Source organism: Nothobranchius furzeri, chromosome 9, assembly GCF_043380555.1.
Source record: "Nothobranchius furzeri strain GRZ-AD chromosome 9, NfurGRZ-RIMD1, whole genome shotgun sequence".
NCBI classification, from domain to species: domain Eukaryota; kingdom Metazoa; phylum Chordata; class Actinopteri; order Cyprinodontiformes; family Nothobranchiidae; genus Nothobranchius; species Nothobranchius furzeri.
This window is the reverse complement of record NC_091749.1, coordinates 72,317,778-72,339,758: the sequence shown is the minus strand read 5'-3', so window position 1 is coordinate 72,339,758 and position 21,981 is coordinate 72,317,778. Positions and strand designations below refer to the sequence as shown.

Sequence of the window (21,981 nt, the reverse complement as noted above, 5' to 3'; positions counted from 1 at the left end):
CTGATCCTCAGACCACCAAAACAGATGCCCTCCACACCTTGGCTGCTCCTAGAAATCCTGTCCATAAAGGTTATGAACAGAATCGGTGACAAAGGGCAGCCTTGGTGGAGTCCAACTCTCACTGGGAATGAGCCCGACTTACTGCCGGCAACACGGACCAAGCTCTGACACCGGTCATACAGGGACCTAACAGCCCGTATCAGAGGGCCTGGTACCCCATACTCTCAGAGTACCCCCCACAGGGCCCCCCGAGGGACGCAGTCAAACACCTTCTCCACATCCACAAAGCACATGTAGACTGGTTGGGCAAATTCCCACGCACCCTCCAGGATCCCCCTAAGGGTATAGAGCTGGTCCAGTGTTCCACGGCCAGGACGAAAACCACATTGCTCCTCCTGAATCTGAGGTTCAACAATCCGACGGACCCCCCCTCTCCAGAACTCCTGAATTGGGTTTTTGCCTTGGCGACCACCCGAGCCGCGTTACGCTTGGACTGCCGGTACCCGTCAGCTGCCTCTGGAGTCCCACAGGCCAAAAATACCTGATATAGGACTCTTTCTTCAGCTTGACAGCATCCCTAACCGCCGGTGTCCACCAGCGGGTTCTGGGGTTTTAAACCTGAAAATGTAAAATATAAATGAACACAAAAATCAACTGGAAGCTCAAATTGGCGGATATTAAATCAATCAGCTCAAGCAGCGATTAGCCAAATTTAAGCTAGTTTTTTTGGGCTTCATAAACCTATCATTGCAGAGCTACAAGAAAAAAATCTACATTTTCCCAGTCAGTCCCATACCCGATACCCGATCACACGAGGGTGTTTTGACTTCCAGAACCAGAACAAAATCAAATGGATTCTAAAATGTCCGGATCGACCCACAAACGCAGACTTGGTGCATCTCAAAGTAAAAAACACAGATGTTCTTTGGACCGTATTTACACACTAAAAGGATCTACAGTCTATTCCAAAACACCTCTAACTGTTTGGTAAAGATGGACCGCCGCTGACGGTAAAAACCTTTAAAGCAGTTTCAGCCGTGTTTATTCCAAATCTATGAATGTCTTTGATCCCAGTGGTGAAAAATAAACACCAGAAAGCGCCTTACCTTATTAGAAGCTCTAAAGGGTATTTTTTTACCCTAATTAGGCGTTAACTGGGATTTTTCTGCATGTATGTCTTGTTTTAATTGTTCACTTTGAGGATCTTCATTTGGAGCTGGCTGTATTCACTTTCATTAATTGGTTTCATTTATTGTTTCAGGATGTGTGGGCGAAATGAAGCCCTGCGAGACTATGACTGATTAGGCCTCAGCACAAATAAATGTGAGATGCATCTGAGTCTGGGGCTGCAGAAAAACAACAACAAGACTATCAAGCACAGGATGAAGATCTAGCATGGGGCTGTACGATATTAGGAAAACCTGCGATATGCGGTAACAGTGATTAATATTGCGATGATGATATTATTTGCGATAAATAAAACTTAACTCAGGAATAAAAATAATCAAAAACAAAGAAATAAAAAAATCATAAAAATGAGAAAAGCAAAATCAAGAAAGGGAAAAAGAACAAGAAAAGAGAATCAGTGGATCCCGGGAAAAGCAGAATCAGCAGAAAGCGCAGAGCAAAGCTAACTCAGGTGTTTGCGAGCCATCAAAATGAGGTGCCGTCCACCTCGGGGGCGGGCCTATAACCTATGAGAACCCACCCGATTGGCCAAATGGATAAAGAGCTCTATTTGATGCGTTAAAAATCATCATGCTTCTGTTTGACTGACAGAATGCATCATGTGTCTGAAACATCTGAGCTGACCATTCATTGCGATATTTATCTGTTCTTTGCGATATGCATATTGCGCACGCTGATATCACGATAACGATATATTCACGATATATTGTGCAGCTCTAATCTAGATACAGATTTAAGTGGTTTTATTAGAAGTCCAAGCATGCACAGTTCCACGTATGAAGGTTTTAGTCTAGCGTACAGAGATCAGCACCAGATCAAGGTGTGCATTGCTTCATCTGCACAAGAAACCTGTGGAAAGACGTCTGTTGTGGCCGTATTCTGAAAACTCTGGAGCATTTTATAGAACATGTTCTTGCTTTGGTGACAGACCGGCATGTTTTTCTTTATATTGCTCACTGAACAGATGTGACATGATGGTAAATAATAACACTCACATGAAAGAAGCGTAATAATTACACGTCAAATGCAGGTTATTCTAATGTTTCATCAGCTGGAAGGCCAGGCACATTTTACAAAACCAACGCTTCTCTCTCTTTATCGCTGTTATGACACAGGAAGAAGCGGGGCCCTGCAGCCAACGCCGCCGTCCACACCGAATACGATTAAGCTGAGCAGTGATTAATCTGCACTGCCCCATAAGTCCTCTTTACCACTTTAATGGATGTTATCTCCCCTCCTCTGAAGGCTTATCTTGCTGATCGAGGCCAAGGATGAGGAGAGCAAAGGGAGGGGGGGAGGGAGGGGAACGAGCAGACGGGAAGAAATCAAACCAAATCCATACAGAGGTAAGTAAATAAACGAGCAAGTAAATAAAGTAAGTGAATAAATAAAAGCAGGGATTGAGGGTGCTGCTAAGCGGATAAGGCAGATCAGTCTCTGTAAAATGCTCATTTGTTTTCTAAGAAGACGATACAAGCTGCCTTCAAAGCCTGCCGATAGAGTAAAAAAAACAGTTTACATCACAATTCACAGACAAACTGAGTAAATTATCCAAACTTCTGTCAGTAAGTCTCACAATATTACTAAACTTCATATGAATGTGGTGATGTAGCTGAGAGGCGTCGGGCCAGTTTTGTGTGACACTAAGTCAATAAGCTACTTTAAAGGTGTGGTTAGCTGAAAAACCCATTTCATAATCGATCGCTCTGAGTGTCTCATGCAGACTGAACATGAAAATAGTCTCCTACACCTATCTCCTGCAGTAGCTTCTGATAGAAAACAGACGGTGAAACTCTAGGATAAGAAAATCCTGACAGATCTACGTCACCCTGTCACTAACATTCATGGAGTCACCCATCGTGACTCACGACAGGGAAGGCTGTTGTTGGTTTAGCGTCCAGTAATCAGCAGCGGGGAGTCTCAGCTAGTTGAAGCTAACTGTTAGCATTAGCAACTCCACCACACAGCAGAACTCCTCCAGGCTTGTGTTATTATTGGTGGAGATAAAACATCAACGTTGCAGAGCAGGGTTGGGAATCAAAAAATGGTTCCCATTGTTTCAGGTCCTAGGAATCATTCGACACTTTTGCAAACGATTCCCCTTATCAATTCCAGTCAATGTGAATGACGTCACCGCGCACGTTGCATAGCATACGGAATAGGGCTGCAACTAACAACTATTTTAATAGTCGACTAGTCGCCGACTATTGAAACAATTAGTCGAATAATCGGATAATTATTAAGTTTTTCTTAAATGTAGCATGAGATTGCTTTATTGTGTGAAAACTGATAATAAACACAAGAAAGATGGGTACTTCAATGGAAAATACATATTTTATTGAACTTTGCTGCTGACAGGCCAATTCATACTAAAGTAAATAAAAATGCTGTCTAACACTAATTAGGCACAGTGCCCGGTCAGTACAGACATAAATGCATAAATAAAGTTTAAATACTTTTGCCAGGCACAGTTGGGTATAACATTAATTCTCTATTTTTTAAAAGTGAAAATAGGTTTAAAAAATGTACATCCAAAACAAAACGTGTTGACTTTGGTGTTATTTAAATCTTACCGATGTGAGTCAGACTCTGTTTCGTTCAACTGTCCGACGTGCTTTCTCTTTAAGTGTTCATGCAACACCGAGGTGCTGCCGTGATACGCGAGGACTGCTTTGCAACTAATGCAGGTCATATTTTTATTCGCCGAGTCCCGGCTAGAATGCTCCCAAACTTTAGATATTTTGGTACGCGTAGCTGCGGTGTCGGACCCCGCCATTTCTGTTAGTTGGCGCTCAGCAGAGAAGCTATTGTGCACGTGCGACTCTCGGCAGAGATTGTAATGAAGTGAGATGCGTCACTCGGTCGGAAAAAACACGTCTGGCGACAACGTCGACAATGAAGTTCATTGTCGACTATTTCTATTGTCGATATTTGTCGACAACGTCGACGAATCGTTGCAGCCCTAATACGGAAGCAGGAAACATGGCGTCTAGGCGGCACAAGCGCTCGGAAGTTTGGTTATATTTTGCAAGAAAGCACAAAACAGGATAATTTGCAATAAATCATCAAGGGAGGAAGCAAAGTTGAATATCCAAAGCGTTATGACTCGCTCTGGACTAGCGAATTTCAACGCAGCTGCAGCGGTGACATTCGCACGTCCTCTCCTATTAATACTTTGGGTAACTAATTAAGTAACACTACCTATGATGTTAGCGTCTTTTACCTTAAATACACCTCCACACTAGCAGACTCCAGCGACAAAGGCCTGGCCTGTGGTGAGATTTTTCCCGCTCTGCTAAAGCTGCAGCAACACTGCACCGAACAGGAAGATGACTCTGCCTTCACAGGGAGCATAAAGGAGAACATTTGGAGGTAATTCCAACCGATGCGGGTAGAACTGATAACTTCTCATAAAGAAACCAACAGTTATACTGCAGGAGGCCGTGTGCGGTTAGGTTGTTGCCACCTGTTTAACTACTCTGGAGTTGATACAGGAATTGATAAGGGATTGGATCGATAGACGGAATCGACAATGCCATAAAAACATATCAATCCCCACCCCTATCGCAGAGTCAGTGGTAGAGTCGTACTGCTGTTATGCAGTCCGGGGCGAGATGTCCAAATATGAGGAAATAAGACACCAAAACCTACGGTGTTAAGCTCCCCTGTGATGTTGCAGACGTTTACCTGCTGAAGCAGGAGTTTATGGGCTTTTTGTGCCCTGAGAACTGTCTGCAAGGCATTCGTTCCTACTAGAGACCACTGCAAATGTACTGATTAACTCATTCACTGCCAGCGTTTCTCACTGTTTTTACTGTTTTTTTAAGAGTGACAGAACGTTGCGCGCTAGGATGATGTCGACGCCAAAACAAAGCGGAGACTCACCTCTTACATCAGGAAGAATCCGCATGTTTCAAGCGTTATCCGTTCTTTCATAATCCGTTGTTGAATTGTGATCGGCAGAAGCTTTTCCGGTTCGCGCCTCACTTTTTTTTACAGCAGCGGCCCAAAACGATCTCCTAACACATGGATGTTCTGCTTCCTGATCACGTGACGTGTGACGCACGTGGATGAGGATCGGCTTTAGAGCTGAGATGTTTGTTCTCACGGTGCGGGGGCTCGTCCGACGAACACACAGTAAAAAAAAAAATGCAAACTGCGACTTTAGTCGACATTGGCAGTGAACGAGTTAAACAAGTAATCCACACCAGCTCATTGGCCTAGTGGTAGAGTGTCCGCCCTGAGACTGGGAGATCAGGGTTCGATTCCTGGTCGGGTCATACCAAAGACTTTGAGAAAATGGGACCCAATGCCTCCCTGCTTGACACTCAGCATTACGGGGTTGGATTGGGGGGTTAAATCACCAAATAGTTCCCGAGCGCAGCTGTGTCTGCAGCTCACCGCTCCCCCAGGGGATGGGTCAAATGTGGAGAACAAATTTCACACACATATCAGTGTGTGTGACAACTACTGGGACTTTAACTTTAACACCTTTAATGCATTCCAGTTTCAGACACCTGAAACACAGAACAAGTTCACTTCGGTCTGAGTCGACTAGATGAATGAAAATGCTAACTTGCTGTTATCGCTGAACAAACACTGTTGTAAATTATTATACAGTTTGACATGAGCAGCTGTGGCTGCAGCCCAGAGAGGTCAGGTTTCTGCGTGTGGTCGACTTTAATTCCACTAAAGTACATTAAAGAAAAACACTAGCATCTAAAAATATTCAACGTATGCTTTATAAAAGCTGTTCAGTGCTTTTGTCCCTTCGTGTCGGAGTTCACGTAAAACTGACGGGGTTAGGCCTGTTCACAGCTCCTTTTTTCCTTCCTCCCTGACTCTGGCTTTCAGCGATGCTGCGGTGAGATTCTGTCGTAGACAAACCTCGGTGGGATTGCGTTCAACACCAGTGTACATCTTCAGGTACAAAGCTGTGGGCTGCATTGGCTCCAGCTAACATAAACGCTCCCTTCCAGCCACCGCGGATCTGCCCATGAAAACTCTCTAAAGGGGTTTAAGCATTTACGAAGAAGCATTATCAGGCACCGCCAAAAATTCAGCTTACCCTGTTGAATGGGGACTTCAAAGAGAATTGCAAATACCTTTGCACAGCTACGTTTCTCTCCCTCTCCCCTTTTTTGTTTACTTTCCGCTGCTTCTCTCTTCCGGCTTCTTTTCTGCTTTATATTTCCAAAACACAAGCTGCTGTGTGATGTCAGATGTATAATCAGACTTATGTTTCCTCTTTAAATGAATAATAACAATAATCTCAGAGTAATTTTCTTTTTCATGCTCTAAACAGGGAGAAGCAAGCCTGCTAATATACAGCTGTGGATAAACAAGGGCGTGCAGTAATGAAGGTGTGGATTAGGCCTCTCGTCTACGCCGGGCGATGAGCAGAAACAGCTGCTACAATCCAGGTAACACCGCTCATTCACTGCCAGTGATGCTGCACATTTACTTCCTGCAATCTCACACATTAATGCACGCTGGCACGTAAAAATGAGTCAACATCCCTCACACACACACACACACACACATGGCATGTGCAAAAGAACCGCAAAGAATCGGGGCATAATAAACGCATAAGCCTATTTACTCAGTGTGGAGCTTTAAATGCAAAACAATGCAGAGCATAAACACAGTGTGATTTAATGTAAGAGATAATAAATGGCTTCATAATGAGCAATAAAAAAGGTCTTTAAACAGTTTACTGCTTAGTTCACACTTATAATTAATCTGGGTTGCGTGTGTGCATATAAAGTGGGAATAAAACTCGAGGGGGAATAGCGACTGCTCTGCATCCGGCTGCCTTTTGCTGTCCCTCTCACCTGAAACCGGCACCGCGAGCTCTCCGAAAAATACTTTACTCAACACAAAAAAACAAAAACAGTAGCTTACCAAAATTATTTACACACAACAGGAAAGCATAACATTTATAATGTTCTACAAAGCCATCACATAAGTGGAGAGGGGATTAATTGCCCCGGTCCGACCTTAAAATAATTATTTGGAGCGCTGCAACTCTAAACTCCAATGAAATTGATACACTTTGATAATTAGATTCTTGGCACTGACCCACTGAAGTCAATAAAGGTTATTAAGGCCAATTGCTGTCTAAACGCATTACGGGCAGAGTAAACTGTCCGTCGGAGGCCCCAGCTACTCCAGCGCCAATATAATAATCCATTCTCCATCCTGGGGGTTTCTTCCCCAGCGCCCGTGTCTCCACTCTGCCATACAAAACCAGATTGGATTCGCTTAACCTTTCCAGGACTTTGATCAAATGAGCTCACACAGCAATAACATTTACATTGACCCCCCTCACCCCATCCCCCAAAACACACACACACACACACACACCTCACTTCTTACTCCTGCTCTCTGACTGTACAGATGCTCCTCCAGCTCAGGGCCTCCCATCCCTCCTTTTTCAGGCTCCTCCTATTTGCTCAATAACCTAATCAGCTCAGGATGGCGACCGGGCCGGGCCGCGTGTGATTGCGGCGCTACCCTCCGCGGCGGCCCAGATTGTTTCCAAGGACCGTTATTACAGTAAACGAGACAGGAGGGAGGGGCGTGCACGGGGGATGAAATGGTCACTAAGCAGCAGCTCTGCACAAACACATGAGCGTGCACACATGCAAAAGCCTGCCTCCTTTACGAATCAGCGCGAGAGAGGTGTGTGTGTGTGTGTGACCAAACTGCAGAAAACAGGGACTGACAGGCTGGGTGAATAGAGCAGAGGAAGACATGGCCCCGATACCACTTCCTGTTTTGTACATCTTGAAGTATACAAGTGTATTCAACCGAGTGGATCCCATTTATTATGAAAGTAGATTAATTTCCTTGATATGCGTTGAAAAGATTTCCATCTACAAGGCTCGTTCTCCTGTCAAATGAGAGGTGGTGGCAGTAGCGGGGTGGTGTGTGTGTGTGTGTGTGTGTGTGTGTGTGTGTGTGTGTGTGTGTGTGTGTGTGTGTGTGTGTGTGTGTGTGTGTGTGATATGGTAGATGGAGCGAGAGAACAAGAGAAAGAAAGAGCATAAAGAGCGAGAGAGGAGAAGAAGGAGACGATGGAGTGCATTGAAATCTCTTTGCAGCTGCCGCCTTTTGAAGTAGCGAGATGAGCAGCCACAGAAGTCAGGAAAGTGACAAATTAGGGAAAAAGCTGTAGTGTGCAAGCAGAGCTGCTAAATCAATTAAAGTCATGCCGAGTGCATGCATTACCATCAATGGCTTGCAAACACACACATACACACACAAAGGACACAAGGAAAAGGAGAAAAATAGATTGTGCACATCGGCTCGCTGTCGCTTCTCCCCCACAGTGAAAAGAGGAAAGATAAAAAAATACCACACCAGTCTTTAAAATATTCTGCATAAAGTCAAGATTCTCCATCTATTGTGAGTCAGACAGAAGCTACTCATTGTTGTTAGTTTAAGGAAATGTCACTATTGTACAATCGCAACGATAGCGGAGTCCTGAGGGAAGGAGCGACTTGGAGCCAGGCGGGTCTAAACGGACTTCAGCACCCTGGATCACGAGGGAACGCGCAAACCTTTCAGCCGATGCCCTTCTAGAAACAACCTTTACCTTTTCACGCACATGACTGTCTCGCTGTGAGTGAAACACACTCCAAGATTATTCAGCAGTCGGGCGCCTTTAAGAAAAAACCAACAAACTCACGAGGTTCTAGAAAGAGGCGAGCAAGCTGGCGGACTTGTTTAGTTTTGGTTCTGTATAAATTTATTTATGTATTTTATCAGAATGTCATTCAAATAGAAGGACGAGCATTTGCATGACAACAGGCTGAGAGCAGCGAGGGAGCCCCAGGGAGACACAGTATCCACATACAGGAGCCAGTCTCCCCCATATTGCAATTTTCTTAACCAGCGCAGACCGGCGCATCCCACAACGTCGGTGCTAAATATGACAATAAAGAGGGGAAGCCGGGCTCCTTGTGTTACTGTTTTAGCTGTTTGAAACGATAGGCCGTTTTATTGCTGCAGCACAGCGTCTAAAACCGCAGTTTCATTTGATAAAACCTATTTAAATAGACGCGTATTTGTTATTTTAAAATACCCACGCTGATATCGGATTGACAAAAAAGCTGTATTAAAATAAACTCTGCAGGCAAAAGAAATATGTAAATAAATAAATCTGCACACAGCAGGTCACTTGTATTTCACTAAATTAGACTTTGCTGTCAATTGGCAGCTTCAGAATATAAAATATACGGCAATAAGGGACTGCAGGGGAAGGCAGCAACAACATTTAAATAACTCACGGTAATTTAGAGGAATGTGTTTTAATCTGGGGAAAGAAAAGCCACCGCTGTCAACAGCTTGGAACGGTAAATCTATAAGTCACATCTATGAAGTGCTTTTCATCAGCGTATCAGAGGTCGATGCATGTATGTAAATACTGCTCGCAAAAGCAATAACGTTGTCTTTCATCACAATTCAGAATCATTATCTTCACGCGCACGCTGGCGTAGTATTTTTGCATTTGTTCAATTTGCCGCTCTGCAGAAGGCATGCTTGCTTTTGCCTCATCCGACACTCCCAATAACAATATTTAAAAGAAAAATGGTTTGATCTGCAAAGTTGATTTTCTGATAAACACATAAAAAATAAAAATGATGTTTAAAATGTGTTCTGGTGCAAATGTGTTACATAGGCAGACATTTTAACCTCATATTTATTCATGAATTACTAAAAGAAAATCCTGTGTTTTATCTGATGTTTTAAACAAAAGTTGTTCCCTTTTGCTTCATAGACGCACACACGTGCACACACACACACACACACACACACACACACACACACACACACACACACACACACACACACACACGCGCGCGCGCACACACACGAGTGAAGACGGAGAAACCTCCTCCTCACCGATGCCCTTTGCTAAACACAGGTCCGAATCGCACATTTCATCTGGGCCCAGAGGTGGAGCTCAAGATGAGTTTAGCCCCTATCTACCAAGACCCCCACCAGCGACACCCCCACCCACCCTCTTCCACAGCAAGAGAGAGAGAGTCCCGACTAGAGCTGAGCAGCACCGGCAGCACTGTTCTTCTCCAGCCCTGTCTTTATCCCCGCCTGAGCATTAGATGTGATTACTGCTCAGCGCTCGACACTGACAGAGACAGAGAGCTCCCAGAGACAGCAGGAGAAGCCGTGAGACAGAGGGACCATGAAGGACGAGAGGAGCTGCTGCAGTGATGCAAGAGTGCCCCCTGCTGCTTCTGGTGCCCGGGTCTCCAAACACACACAGATGTATAGATACAGAAAACATACGAGCATAAACACACTCTCTGAAATCAACCTATAAATAAGAGATGCTGTACTGTACATCTACAAAGCTGTGTGTGTGTGTGTGTGTGTGTGTGGGGGGGGGGGGGGGGGGGGGGACTGCTACACTTAGATTTTACACTGTGACTAAATTACAGGTCTAGCATCACTGTGGGATCACTTTGTTGTGGTTTCTAAGTAATAGCTGATGTGTGCACAGATTTTCTGAGAGGTTGCAATTAAATGCACAACACCTCCTTAATGATGAAACGTCAGTGAAAAGAAACGTTGGGTGAGTGTAAGCACACCGGCCCATGTGAGCAGCATTATTCATAAAACCTCCGATTAAAAAGTAAAATTAGACAAACAAATACATAAATAAATAGATGATGCAAATAACACATAAACTAATAAATAATCAAATAACAATAATAACAATAAAAATAATAAAAAATGATAATAATAATAATTATTATTATCTAATATAATTATTATATTATTATTATTATTATTATTATTATTATTATTATTATTATTATTATTATAGAACAAGCGTTTTGCTAATGTTAACAACATTTTAATCTTACAACAGTGACAAAAATAAAAAATAATAGAAAATGTATATTTTTGCTTTTTCCCCTTTATTATTAAATGAGATTATATTTTATTGCATATTCCAAACTGACGTTTCTGTTAAAATGAAACTAACTTCTTGGCTTCTATTGTATTATAATTAGGAACAAATGTCCCATAACATTTTTGAGCCTATGTGAAATCTAAATATATATTTTTAGCTAATAAGTAAATCATTTTAAAACGTATATGTACCATTACGTATCATGATCTCAGTTACAATGCATCACAGATGACAGTCCTAATACATTCTCAAACACATTAAAATGGATCATTTGAAAGTTTTTAATTGCACCTGTTGTAGAACTGAATACGAAATCATCTGGAATACCATAAAAACTACAAGTTTTAACCTCAAACTCAGCTTGAAGCCTGCTAAAGCTGAGTTAGTAGTTTTCTAACGTGACCTTCAGTGGGCCTGAGGCTTCTCACCATGGTCTCCATGAGCTTCCAGTCCTTCTCCAATTGCTCCATGGGTCTGGTCCACCAGCTGCAGAAGCGAGCGTAACGCTGGCCCTGAAACCAGTACTGTCGCAACCACTCAAACTCCACCTACAAAAACACACAAACACATTTACTACAATGTAGAAAAATACTTCGAAACAATAAAATTTTCCACCACCAAACATGTAAGCTTAATATAAAAACATAAATAACGTTTTCTATATGTTGGATCAATAATGTGATCCAATACAAAAACTCCTTATTTTACCTGATGTTCATCCTTATGATGTTCCCTTAAATCACTCAAGCACAACCAGTCAAATATTCTTTACTATTAATCTCCAATAAGTGAGCAAGTGCTTAAACATAAATGTTTGCTGGTCTGGAGAACACAGGCGTTTGTTAACACACTGACAAGGGTGAAAGCATGATTGTTGTGAGCAGGGGTGGCGTTAGGCCCGGCTACTTGGGCTGAAGCCCCGAATGTTTTATGAAAAGCCCCGGATCTAAAACGTGGAAGTAACATGCAGTACCAAAGTCCGACAGAGAGGGCGCAGCTGGCAGTAGTTTGTATATAGCCTGCCTGAGCCTCCACCACTGAAGAAGAAGCCCTTCAGCAGCCGGCTTCTTCTACACTCTCTGCCTGAAACGCATGAGTGAAGATGGACATAAGGACGTTTTTTAGACCAAAAGTATGGCGACAGAACCCCAGCTTTGATGAGACTGGTGTTGACTCAGGTTTGTGAGTCTTATTAGAAAATATTTGTTGTGCTGCTGGTTTGCCTAAAGTTAGCTTACTATCAGATAAAGTTGCTGGAGAAAGAACGGGAATATTTACTATCATCTCACACTAAACACTAACAGGAACAATACTCTGCCCTGAATATGCTGAATATGTAGCTTCAGATTAAAAATTATGTGGTACAAGACATATATGATGTTGACTAGTGTGTGTGTGTGTGTGTGTGTGTGTGTGTGTGTGTGTGTGTGTGTGTGTGTGTGTGTGTGTGTGTGTGTGTGTGTGTGTGCGTGTGTGCGTGCGTGCGTGCGTGTGTGCGTGCGTGCGTGCGCTAAGCCCCAGATCTTCCTCAGTCCTAAATCCGCCCCTGGTTGTGATGCCCATCAGTCAGGTGACTGCTATGAAGTCATCTTTATTCCTTGGTGAGCTCCGATGAAGGATGAGATTCAAACTTTACACTCTTAAGTTAGCTCAACATTTAACATCAGCAGGGTAATATAACTCATTTAATATGAGGCTAGTTTACATGAAAAAGGAAAAGCACAATACAGAAATGCTCATCTCTACAAAGTTGCTTCTATAAAATGATCCTGAAGACAGAAAAGACCAACAAGGAGTTTCATACCAAAACGTACATCGAGATTTCAAAATCAAAGCATCAAACGAATTCCTTAATCAACACGCAGGGACAGATGAAGGGATGACGATTTGGGATAACTATGAATTCTGCTATATACTAAATGTGGTGTTGATGGAGGGGTCATGAAGTTTTTACTAAACGTGGTCGTGCTACTAGCCTAGAATAATGTGGCTGAACAATCACAGCTCGGTTATTTAGAAAAACAATTCTTTATGGTTTTTATGTTGAAGTTGTTCCACAATGTAGTGGCGAACTGCCCCGTTGACTGACATCGGTAGCGGTCCAATCACAGAGCTCCATTGGTTTGGTGGGCCAATCACAGCACTTGGTGGGTGGGATGTTACTGAAAAAACAAAGATGGCAACTGCCTTGACTTCAAAGCAGTTGTGGGGCGATGGTGGCACGGGAGTTAATTGCTCGCCCTGTAATCAACAGTTTGCAGGTTCAAGCCCCACTCCCACATGTTTGTCGCTGTTGTGCCCTCGGGCAAGACACTAAACCCGCCTTGCCTGCTGGTGGTGCCAGTGCTCGGCAGGCTCGCTTCTGTCAGTGTGCCCCAGGGCAGCTGTGGCTAGTAGCTCATCACCATCAGTGTGTGAATGGACGAATGACTGATTGTGTTGTAAAGCACCTTGGGGGGGGGGGGGTTCCAGGACTCTAGGAGGCGCTATATCAAACACAGGCCATTTACCATTTACCATTTCAACTTTGGACTATTTTGACTTGGGCTGCTCTTTGACTAAGGAGCAGATCGAAGTATTTAAGGTTATTTGGAAAAAGCTGTTTTAGCATCTTCTTTGACGAAGTATGGCGGACTGCCTCGCTGACCGACATCCGTAGCAGCGCGTACATCATGTTGTTTATTATCCAACGCGTAGACAATTTGAAATACAACCCTAGATCCCGCCCTACGGCTGAGTGCTGTTAGTGGATCATGGCCAGTCTATATGTTCACCTATATAGTTTAGCTTGCCAGGCTATCGTGCTTCTGGAAAATAACCCCAACCAGAGCAGCAGCTCATCAGCCAAAAGGCCGAAGATCTTAAGTTTTACAACAACTAGACCTCAACCAAAACAAAGCTAACTGACCACAAATGACCAACATCGGTCATCTCTGTGAGAACAGACAGAAAACTCCACAGAGTATTTTCACATGCTAAAAATAAACTGTACAGGCCTTCATGCCCACACCCTCCCGCCATCACACCTGAAAACTCCACCCTCCTTCTTCTCGTCTCCAGCTCCGTCTGGAACTGACAGCGTCTGCTGCTGAGCACCCCGTCCTCCTCCTCCACCAGGAGTGTTTTTGTTTCCTGCCCTTTGAAGTGCTGATTTAATCCTCAGAAGGAAGCCTCACGTAGCCAGGTGTAGCCTCACGACTCGAGTGTGGCGTTCCTTGTGCGTGGTTGTGAGTTTGGACCGGTACTGTGTGTGTATCAGTGTGTTTGTTCACACACTCCCATGCATGTATCTGTCTGCATAGTTGTGTGAGGGGCTTTGTTAATGTATATGCGTGGAACTGCAATGTGAGCATGTATGTCAAAGATTGCCCCAAATGCTGCCAACATTTCCGTGAGTCGCTGAGTTGCCCTCCCTCAAAACGTCCTACAAAGCACCATCCACCCAAAACAATGCACATCCCATTACAGCCTGACACAGACAAAGGTACAACTCAGAGTATCACACTAGAACTGAGAGCTTTATTGTTTGTTTTTTTGAAAGCTCATTTATTGTTCTGCAAACAAAGCATTAGCTAACGTATGAAGACAAGTCTTTTCAGGTGTGAACTTACGAAACATGACTTGAGCTCTAAATACACGACGACCTAATATGTAAAAAACATTTATATTTCCTTTTGGTTTGGCAGCTCTGTCTTGTGCAGCTTAACTAAGTTCCTTAGAGCGAAGGGGTGAAAGGTAGACAAAACACCAACTGTCACACAGGATAAAGACTTTGGCAAAACTTTGCTAAAACATCACCAAGACCATCTTTGCACGAGCTTTGTGAGGTGTTAAATATGGTAAGAGCATGATAGGTCCACAAATTGTAGTGGTTTGCATAATGGTGATAGCATACCTCAGTATGAAGGTATCAATAACGTAGGGCCCATTTGCACTACCGTAATTTGGTCAAAAAGTTCAACTGGTCACTCTGGCCCAATACCTAGGCTACAACCTGACCAGACCAGCAGTGTCATGCAAGCGTTGCATAATTTTCTTGTGCACAGCTGCATTCTTATGTGGTCCAAGACAGGCACAATGCAAGAGAAAGCATGTCAAAGCAATAACATGGGAAATGCTTCTAGTGTAAAGAGCAGTGGTGTCCCATCCAGAGAGGCACTATCCAGCATACCTTTGTTGTTTCACTGCTCTTACACACCTGATTTTTATCAGCAGGTGAATCAACAGATGTCTGCAGTGTTTGATGAGCTGCTGAACAGGTGATTTAGCCATTGAATCAGATGTATTTCAGCAGAGGACTAAACTGAAATATGAAGCAAAAGATTTCGCTCTGCAGGTTAATCTAGCCACTCTCCATTTGGCCTCAGCTGGTATACCATTGCACTCTATTTTAATATCTGAAAACAGCTTTAGCATCGACTTTGGACTGTTCAGTCTTGGGCTTTACTTTGAAACATGTGCAGATAGAGGTCATTTATTTTGAAAAAGGATGTATTTGCTTTATATATCTACTCAGGGTCCGAAATTAAATTTTTTACTCACCGGCCAAGTTGGCCGGTAGATGATGAAAATCTACCGGCCAAGCATATTTTTTACCGGCCAAAATTCTAACTGATTTAGATCTACCTAAAGCATGTTATTCTATATTATGTTGATTCCAAACAGTGACAAAATAATTAAAACATCAATTAAGAAGGAAAACAACTCTTTTGTCATTTTTACTATTTATTTATTTATTTATTTTTAGAGATGTTTTTATGAACTCTTTCATTGAAATCTAGTCAGACTCCTTGTTTTCTCTGTCCATGAAGTCTGGCCTCCTGCTTCTGACGCCGTCTTTGTGCCAAAGCATTACAGCCTCATTTGGGTCCTAGTCCTTGATCTCTGGAGAACACAGCTGCACCATAAGAATATCTGACTAGGGTTGTCACGGTAACCGGTGTAGCGGTAAACCCCGGTAAAAAAGTTGACAATAATAATAACAGTCTTGTTTTTTTGGGTTTTTTTTAAGTATCTCGGTGGATTACCATGGCTGCGTTGTTGGCGCGGTGACCCTTACCAGCCACCGTATCATCTGCTGGAAGATGCCGGCGGCACATGCGCACTTTGTTGTTTACGACCAAAACTTTCTTTAAGCTAAAGCTGAAATAATGGCCAAAGGAGGAGACGGCAGCACTCGGGACATTTATTATCCCTCAAAGAAGACAAAGTCGGAAGTATGGGCATTTTTTGGATATTTGAAGAATGCCGAGGGCCAGTTGTCTGTGAAAGGCAGCAACGCTACGTGGCCATCATAATGTAGCCATTGTCTCACGACTCCGCCATCTCCAGTTCGCCACTTATCACAAAATCTTCTGGTTGCCACTGGTCCTGGTGGTTTTTCTTCCAGTTCGACGAGTTTTCTTTTGGAAGGCTGGCTGACTCCAGTTAAAAACCGCCACATTTCACCGCTAGTTTTAACACGAAGCTAACTGCTAACTTGATAAACTGATTGAATGGGATAGGTGGAAATGACGTTGGATGTGGCGTTCACGTTTCGCGTACGTTTGTGTACGTTGCATGCAGGCGGGAGGAGGATCAGAAATCCATGGAAGATGACTGATAAACATAACTCATTTGGTGCAAACATTTACTCGCCAGGTGGGGCAATTTACTCGCATTTGGCGAGTGGCGAGTGTTAATTTCGGACCCTGTATCTACATCTTCAACAGTGTATGGCAAACTGCCCCATTAATTGATTTCCATAGTGATAAATATGTCTAGATATTTGTGCTCTGATTGGTCCTCGTACTGTCCAACTGTGTGCAGAGACAGTTAGAAAACCAACTGCTCACTGAGCTCTGTCTGTATGTTTATCTACTGTAAGTAAATATATAGTGTGGCTTGCCAGAATAAGATAGTGGCCCTCCAAGACCAAGATTGGGCACCCCCGGTAGAGCATGGTGAGAGCACAAGGAAGCATTTAAAGGACCTGCATCATGTTATTTTACACCTTTCTGAGCAAAGGTACACACAATACATGATAAAATATTACCTTAGGCTCTGTTGAGCTGTCCTTTTTACTAAAATAAAAGTTAAAAAGCAGCTTTCTGATGAATGTGGAGGCTAGCAGAGGAAAAACTACTTGGTGAGTACTAAGTATTCAGCCCCATTCTAATAAGTTATGAGTCAAGAAGAACAGAGCAAAGTCTTAATCCAGTGGGGATGTAGTCTAAACATTACTGTGTTCTAAAGACATTAATGATGAACAAGCCGCACGATCCCGAGTTTTGTTCCATAATTGATTGGTCAGAAGTAATAAGTTGTGTGTTTGTACATTTGACTAGCTGTTGAAAGAGCTGCTATGGTATTATTAAACCTTTGAGTTGGTCTTAAAGATGTGACAACCCTTAAGCCCGGGGCACACCGGAGACAGACACACCGCGGCGCTTTTGAGAAGTCAAGTGGCCACACCCGATGCCCAACCCTGCGCCGCTGAGCGCTTCTTTGAAAGTCCCAACATCACAAGCAACTTGAGAACAGGAAGCAGAAAGTGACTCTTTTGTTTTTACGTGATCAGACGTGCCGTCGTGTTTTCAGAGACTCATTAAAAATGGGTAAGTATGCTATTTATTAGAATATTTTAAGATCAATAGTACTTTAAAGTTGTCAGTACTGTGCTTGAAACAGAACTGGTGCCTATCTTCAGCACCTCAACATGGTGTTCCCTGTGTAGCCACTCTCACTAACTATAATGGCTTCTATTTAAAATGGCTGTGCGGGCGTGGCACGATGCGAGCGTGGCACGGTGCAGGCGTGACACGGTGCAGGCGTGGTGCTGTGCAAGCGTGGCACGGTGCGGGCGTGACACGGTGCGGGCGTGGCACTGTGCAAGCGTGGCACGGTGCGGTGTGGCCCAGGTGTGCCGCTGCACATCTGTCTCCAGTGTGCCCCAGGCTATAACCTGTCATCCATCAAATTCATGGGGGGGCTGTGATTACCATCTAAAACGAGTGATCCCATATTCACATCCAAAAATGTGGGATTTGAGCAAAGTTGAGAAAAGGCGTCATGGTTTGAAATTATTCTCCTCGGAAGTTCTTTTACTCTTTCTTTTTTATTTTTTAAGTTTCTATGACACCCATTAAGGCCCAAAAATGAATACTTAAAAGAAACAGGATGTAATGTACCGACTTTATTAAAGTGACAGTGTGTATTTTCCGTGGCGATAGGGGGCAGTACATACCTAAATCACTGCAAGCTAGCATTATTTTTGTGTTCAAATAAGACCTTTCCAACAGATGGCCATTACCCCTTCTTTCCACCGGAGCCGTCAGCAGCACGTCATAGCTGCTGATAGGAACCGCTGTGGTCAACAGAACCTTTTCCACAGGAGCCGTCAGCAGTGCGAGTCGGCCGCGTCTCAGGAACAGCATGTCGTGGCCTTTACGCGCCGGTTCTATTTTCTACGCGCGACGCCTCTGAAACGGGTCAAGTTCGACATTTTTGGGGAAGGAAAGACAGGAAATCGGACGCGGAAATGGAGAGAAGCTCCCGAGATTTTCAGAATAAAGAACGTACTGCCTTCCGGTTGCTTTACTTTTTAAAAATGTTACTAACTGTGCGTCCCCGTGAGAAGTTTTCACCTAGCTAGCGGTCTCCTTTGTTTTTCAGGTCCGTATTGGCGATTATAAAACAGACAGAACATAAAACACAAACCATGTTGTAGTTTTCTCCTGCTTGTTGTTGTGTTTACTGACGAAGTCACTCGTGTGACTTCGTGCTCGGTCGGTGACAGCTGCTCCCCTGCTGCTTCGCGTCTCGTGGGAAGGGCCAAGCAGCAGCTTACGCGAGCAAGACGTGCTGCTGACGGCTCCGGTGGAAACCCGGGGTAAGGGTCAAAAATCCCTGGGAGTGCAACCTCCAGCATCATAACAAAAACATCAGATTCCCTTTCATCCCTGGCAACGAATGAAGAGGTTAATGTGTAAAACAACAATGTTTGTTATCATTAGTTTCAAATCAGTAAATGCATTCTGTCCTCACGGGCTTCTGTAGAAGGAAACATTGCATCCAATATGGAGTCGCCCAGAGATTTAGACCCGCTCCATGTATTTTAGACCAGATTTTTATGGTTATGTTATGAAACCGCCAATATTTATCAACAACTGGGCATCTTTTAGTTTAATTACTACAACATTTTGATGGATATTTCCAGAGATTAATGATAAAAACTGCACGTTGTCCCTTTAAGAGATTATTCTGAAAAAATAGCATTCTTATTTTAGACTAATATCAATGGCAGCTACAAACGTTGCCACTTCCTGGTAGTCGCCTACCTTCTATCTGCCCCAAACAACAAAAGACAAAAACTATTTACACAAACAACTCGAGTGAGGGCTGTGCACAGAGTTATCCTGCCATTTACTCCCAAAAGGCTCTGATCACAGCGGGGATGACATGCAAGGACCGGTGCATGTCATGGAGAATACACAGCCAGTGGCAGTGCTCAGCAGCCTCCCAGTCACTCCATACAACACACCCTTCAAAGAAATGTCATCCTTTATGGTCCCTTCAACACATTCTAAATCCACTCCCCTTCGATCACTACAGCTCAAACACACAACAAAGCCACGAGGGCCAGTATCGGACGTCCTTTTCTCTTGGTCTGTCCCTCCTTCTATCTCTCTGATTGTCTGCCCGTCCTTTGGTGAGAAGAAACCAACCCGTGTCTCCTCTTTGAGCCGACACGGCTGCCTGCCCCCCACTGAGCGGGCCAGAGGCACCACAAAGCAGGCCATCTAAAGCAACTGAGGAGTGCTGGGTGTTTGGTATTTGAGTGTGACCATCCAGCTGAGAGTTGCCACACAGGAAACTCTGACTAAATGCCACCTTTCTGGGCAGACAGATCGAAACTCTGTGTGAGAAAGAGAGAGGCTGTTAGGCCTAGTTTTTTCTCTGAGATGGCAAAGGAGGGGTGAGGAGGGAGCTAGTGACTCCCCTGCGGCAGTCCCTGTCATCTCTCCAGGTGATGGACACTCGAACTACGCATTAGCTCCAAATTAGTCGAGCGACCACCCACTATGGCAGCTCTGGAGTTAAACCTATGAAACTCTCTCCCTTTTTTTTTGTTTTCATTAAATGAGGCGCTTTTTTTTTCTCCCCACACCTTCACAGAATTCCCTGAGCGGGTCCAATCAATTTCCAGGCTGGGGCCCTGAGGTGAGGGCTGATGAGAGTGAGATCGATCCCAACTCTGCCGTTTTCTGTTTACCTTATGCCGGCCTCCCCCCACGTCAGCCAGCGAAGCTGCTTCCCCCAACTCACAGCGAGTGAAGCGACACTTGACACGCACATGCCAGAGTGTGCAGATGCACGCTAGATAATTACGTAACTACAAAGGATAACACGTTTTGTGGTCATATTTCATAAAACAAAAAAATTGTTGTTTCAATTTTCAAACAGTTTGTGTCACAAACAGGGTTAAGCAAATATAATTAGCAGTGTGTGCTGCTTATAGCTGGTGATGAGGGTGATTTGAGCTCAACAGCAGTAATACTGTCTAAGCACTATAGATTTTTATAATAGCTCTGGTTGATTAGCTGCGGCGACCATCTTGAATTGGATTGACTCAGTTATATATATATATATATATATATATATATATATATATGTATGTATATATATATATATATATATATATATATATATATGTATGTATATATATATATATATATATGTTCACCCAACGATTGCTTTCTGAGAGTTTCATTAACATGCATACATTGGTTTATAGGACATTTGGCAGACATGCACAGGAAAAGCCTTCAATGCCCTCCTTTCATCTTGCAGCTGCAGTAATTTAAATGTTATAAGTTTGCAAGAGTTAAAGGGACATTATGGAAGTTTGACAGCCAAAACATGAATAGAAATAATAAATGTCTTCTTCATACGTTCTCCTGCAATGTCCTGGTCCTGTAGAATGAGCCCTGGCATTTTTACTGTGATTGCCTGTTTTTCTGTAAAATCACAGAAAAAGAGAGATGCTCGGGTCGAGCAGGCTGCTTCATGCGCGTTCACGCTCAGGCGTAGCCCTCCGAACCGTTCTTTGCACGTTGTTTCAGCTGTCATCAAGGATATAAATGTTACAGATACAAACAACGTCACTGGTGCTTTAGCTTGCCTAGTACGATGTCGGACTTTCGTGCGGAAGACCTGGGTTCGATTCTGGATGTAAACATAATTTATGTAGAGTTTCTTTTTTACATTAATGGTATATTTTTTACAGTAAGATGCCCAAATTTTTATTTGACACTCGCCGAACGGCATTGAATTCACAGATAAAAAAGATGTGGGTTCAACTTTCATTTTGGAACAATTTTTCAACCAAGGGAAGGGAATGATCTGAGCATGCAGGAGGACTGACCCATCATAAACCTTTGTCGGCTGTGCTGAAGAGAAAGGTACAGAACCAAATTATTTAATTAATTAGCTGCGTGTTCTCCTGTCCTCTGTCCTCCGGGCCACACACACACACACACACACACACGGGACTGTCTCAGATGTTATTTTCGTTAAGGAGTGTGCACGTACAGCATGTGCGCCTCGTGCACGAGCCTACTATTGAAGCTGCAGTTACACTTTTGGCCTGAGGGGGCAATCGCGAGCATAAAAATTCAAAAATCCGTAAAGTCCCTTTAAGGTGAAATATAATAAGATTCAACACATTTTAGCCTTTTTGATTAATAAAATTGGGGGAGAAAATGTGTTAGATAGTAATAAAGTGTTGTGTTCTGCTAGAAGAAACTGCTTTATGAGGTTACGATAATATCACTGCTTTTAGGACACAAGCCTCTAAAGAAGGTTGT

At 43.5% G+C, this 21,981-nt stretch overlaps 1 protein-coding gene across 2 annotated transcripts in view; it reads right to left on the bottom strand.

Moving 5' to 3' along the window:
* The window catches only part of fto (FTO alpha-ketoglutarate dependent dioxygenase), a 175,838-nt gene that overhangs the window by 110,550 nt on the left and 43,307 nt on the right, over positions 1 to 21,981 (bottom strand). For both annotated transcript variants that reach the window (XM_070555170.1, XM_015952836.3), the window contains exon 7: positions 11,563 to 11,682. In XM_070555170.1, coding sequence (XP_070411271.1) covers positions 11,563 to 11,682 — 120 coding nt within the window. The remainder of the gene's footprint in view (positions 1 to 11,562; positions 11,683 to 21,981) is intronic.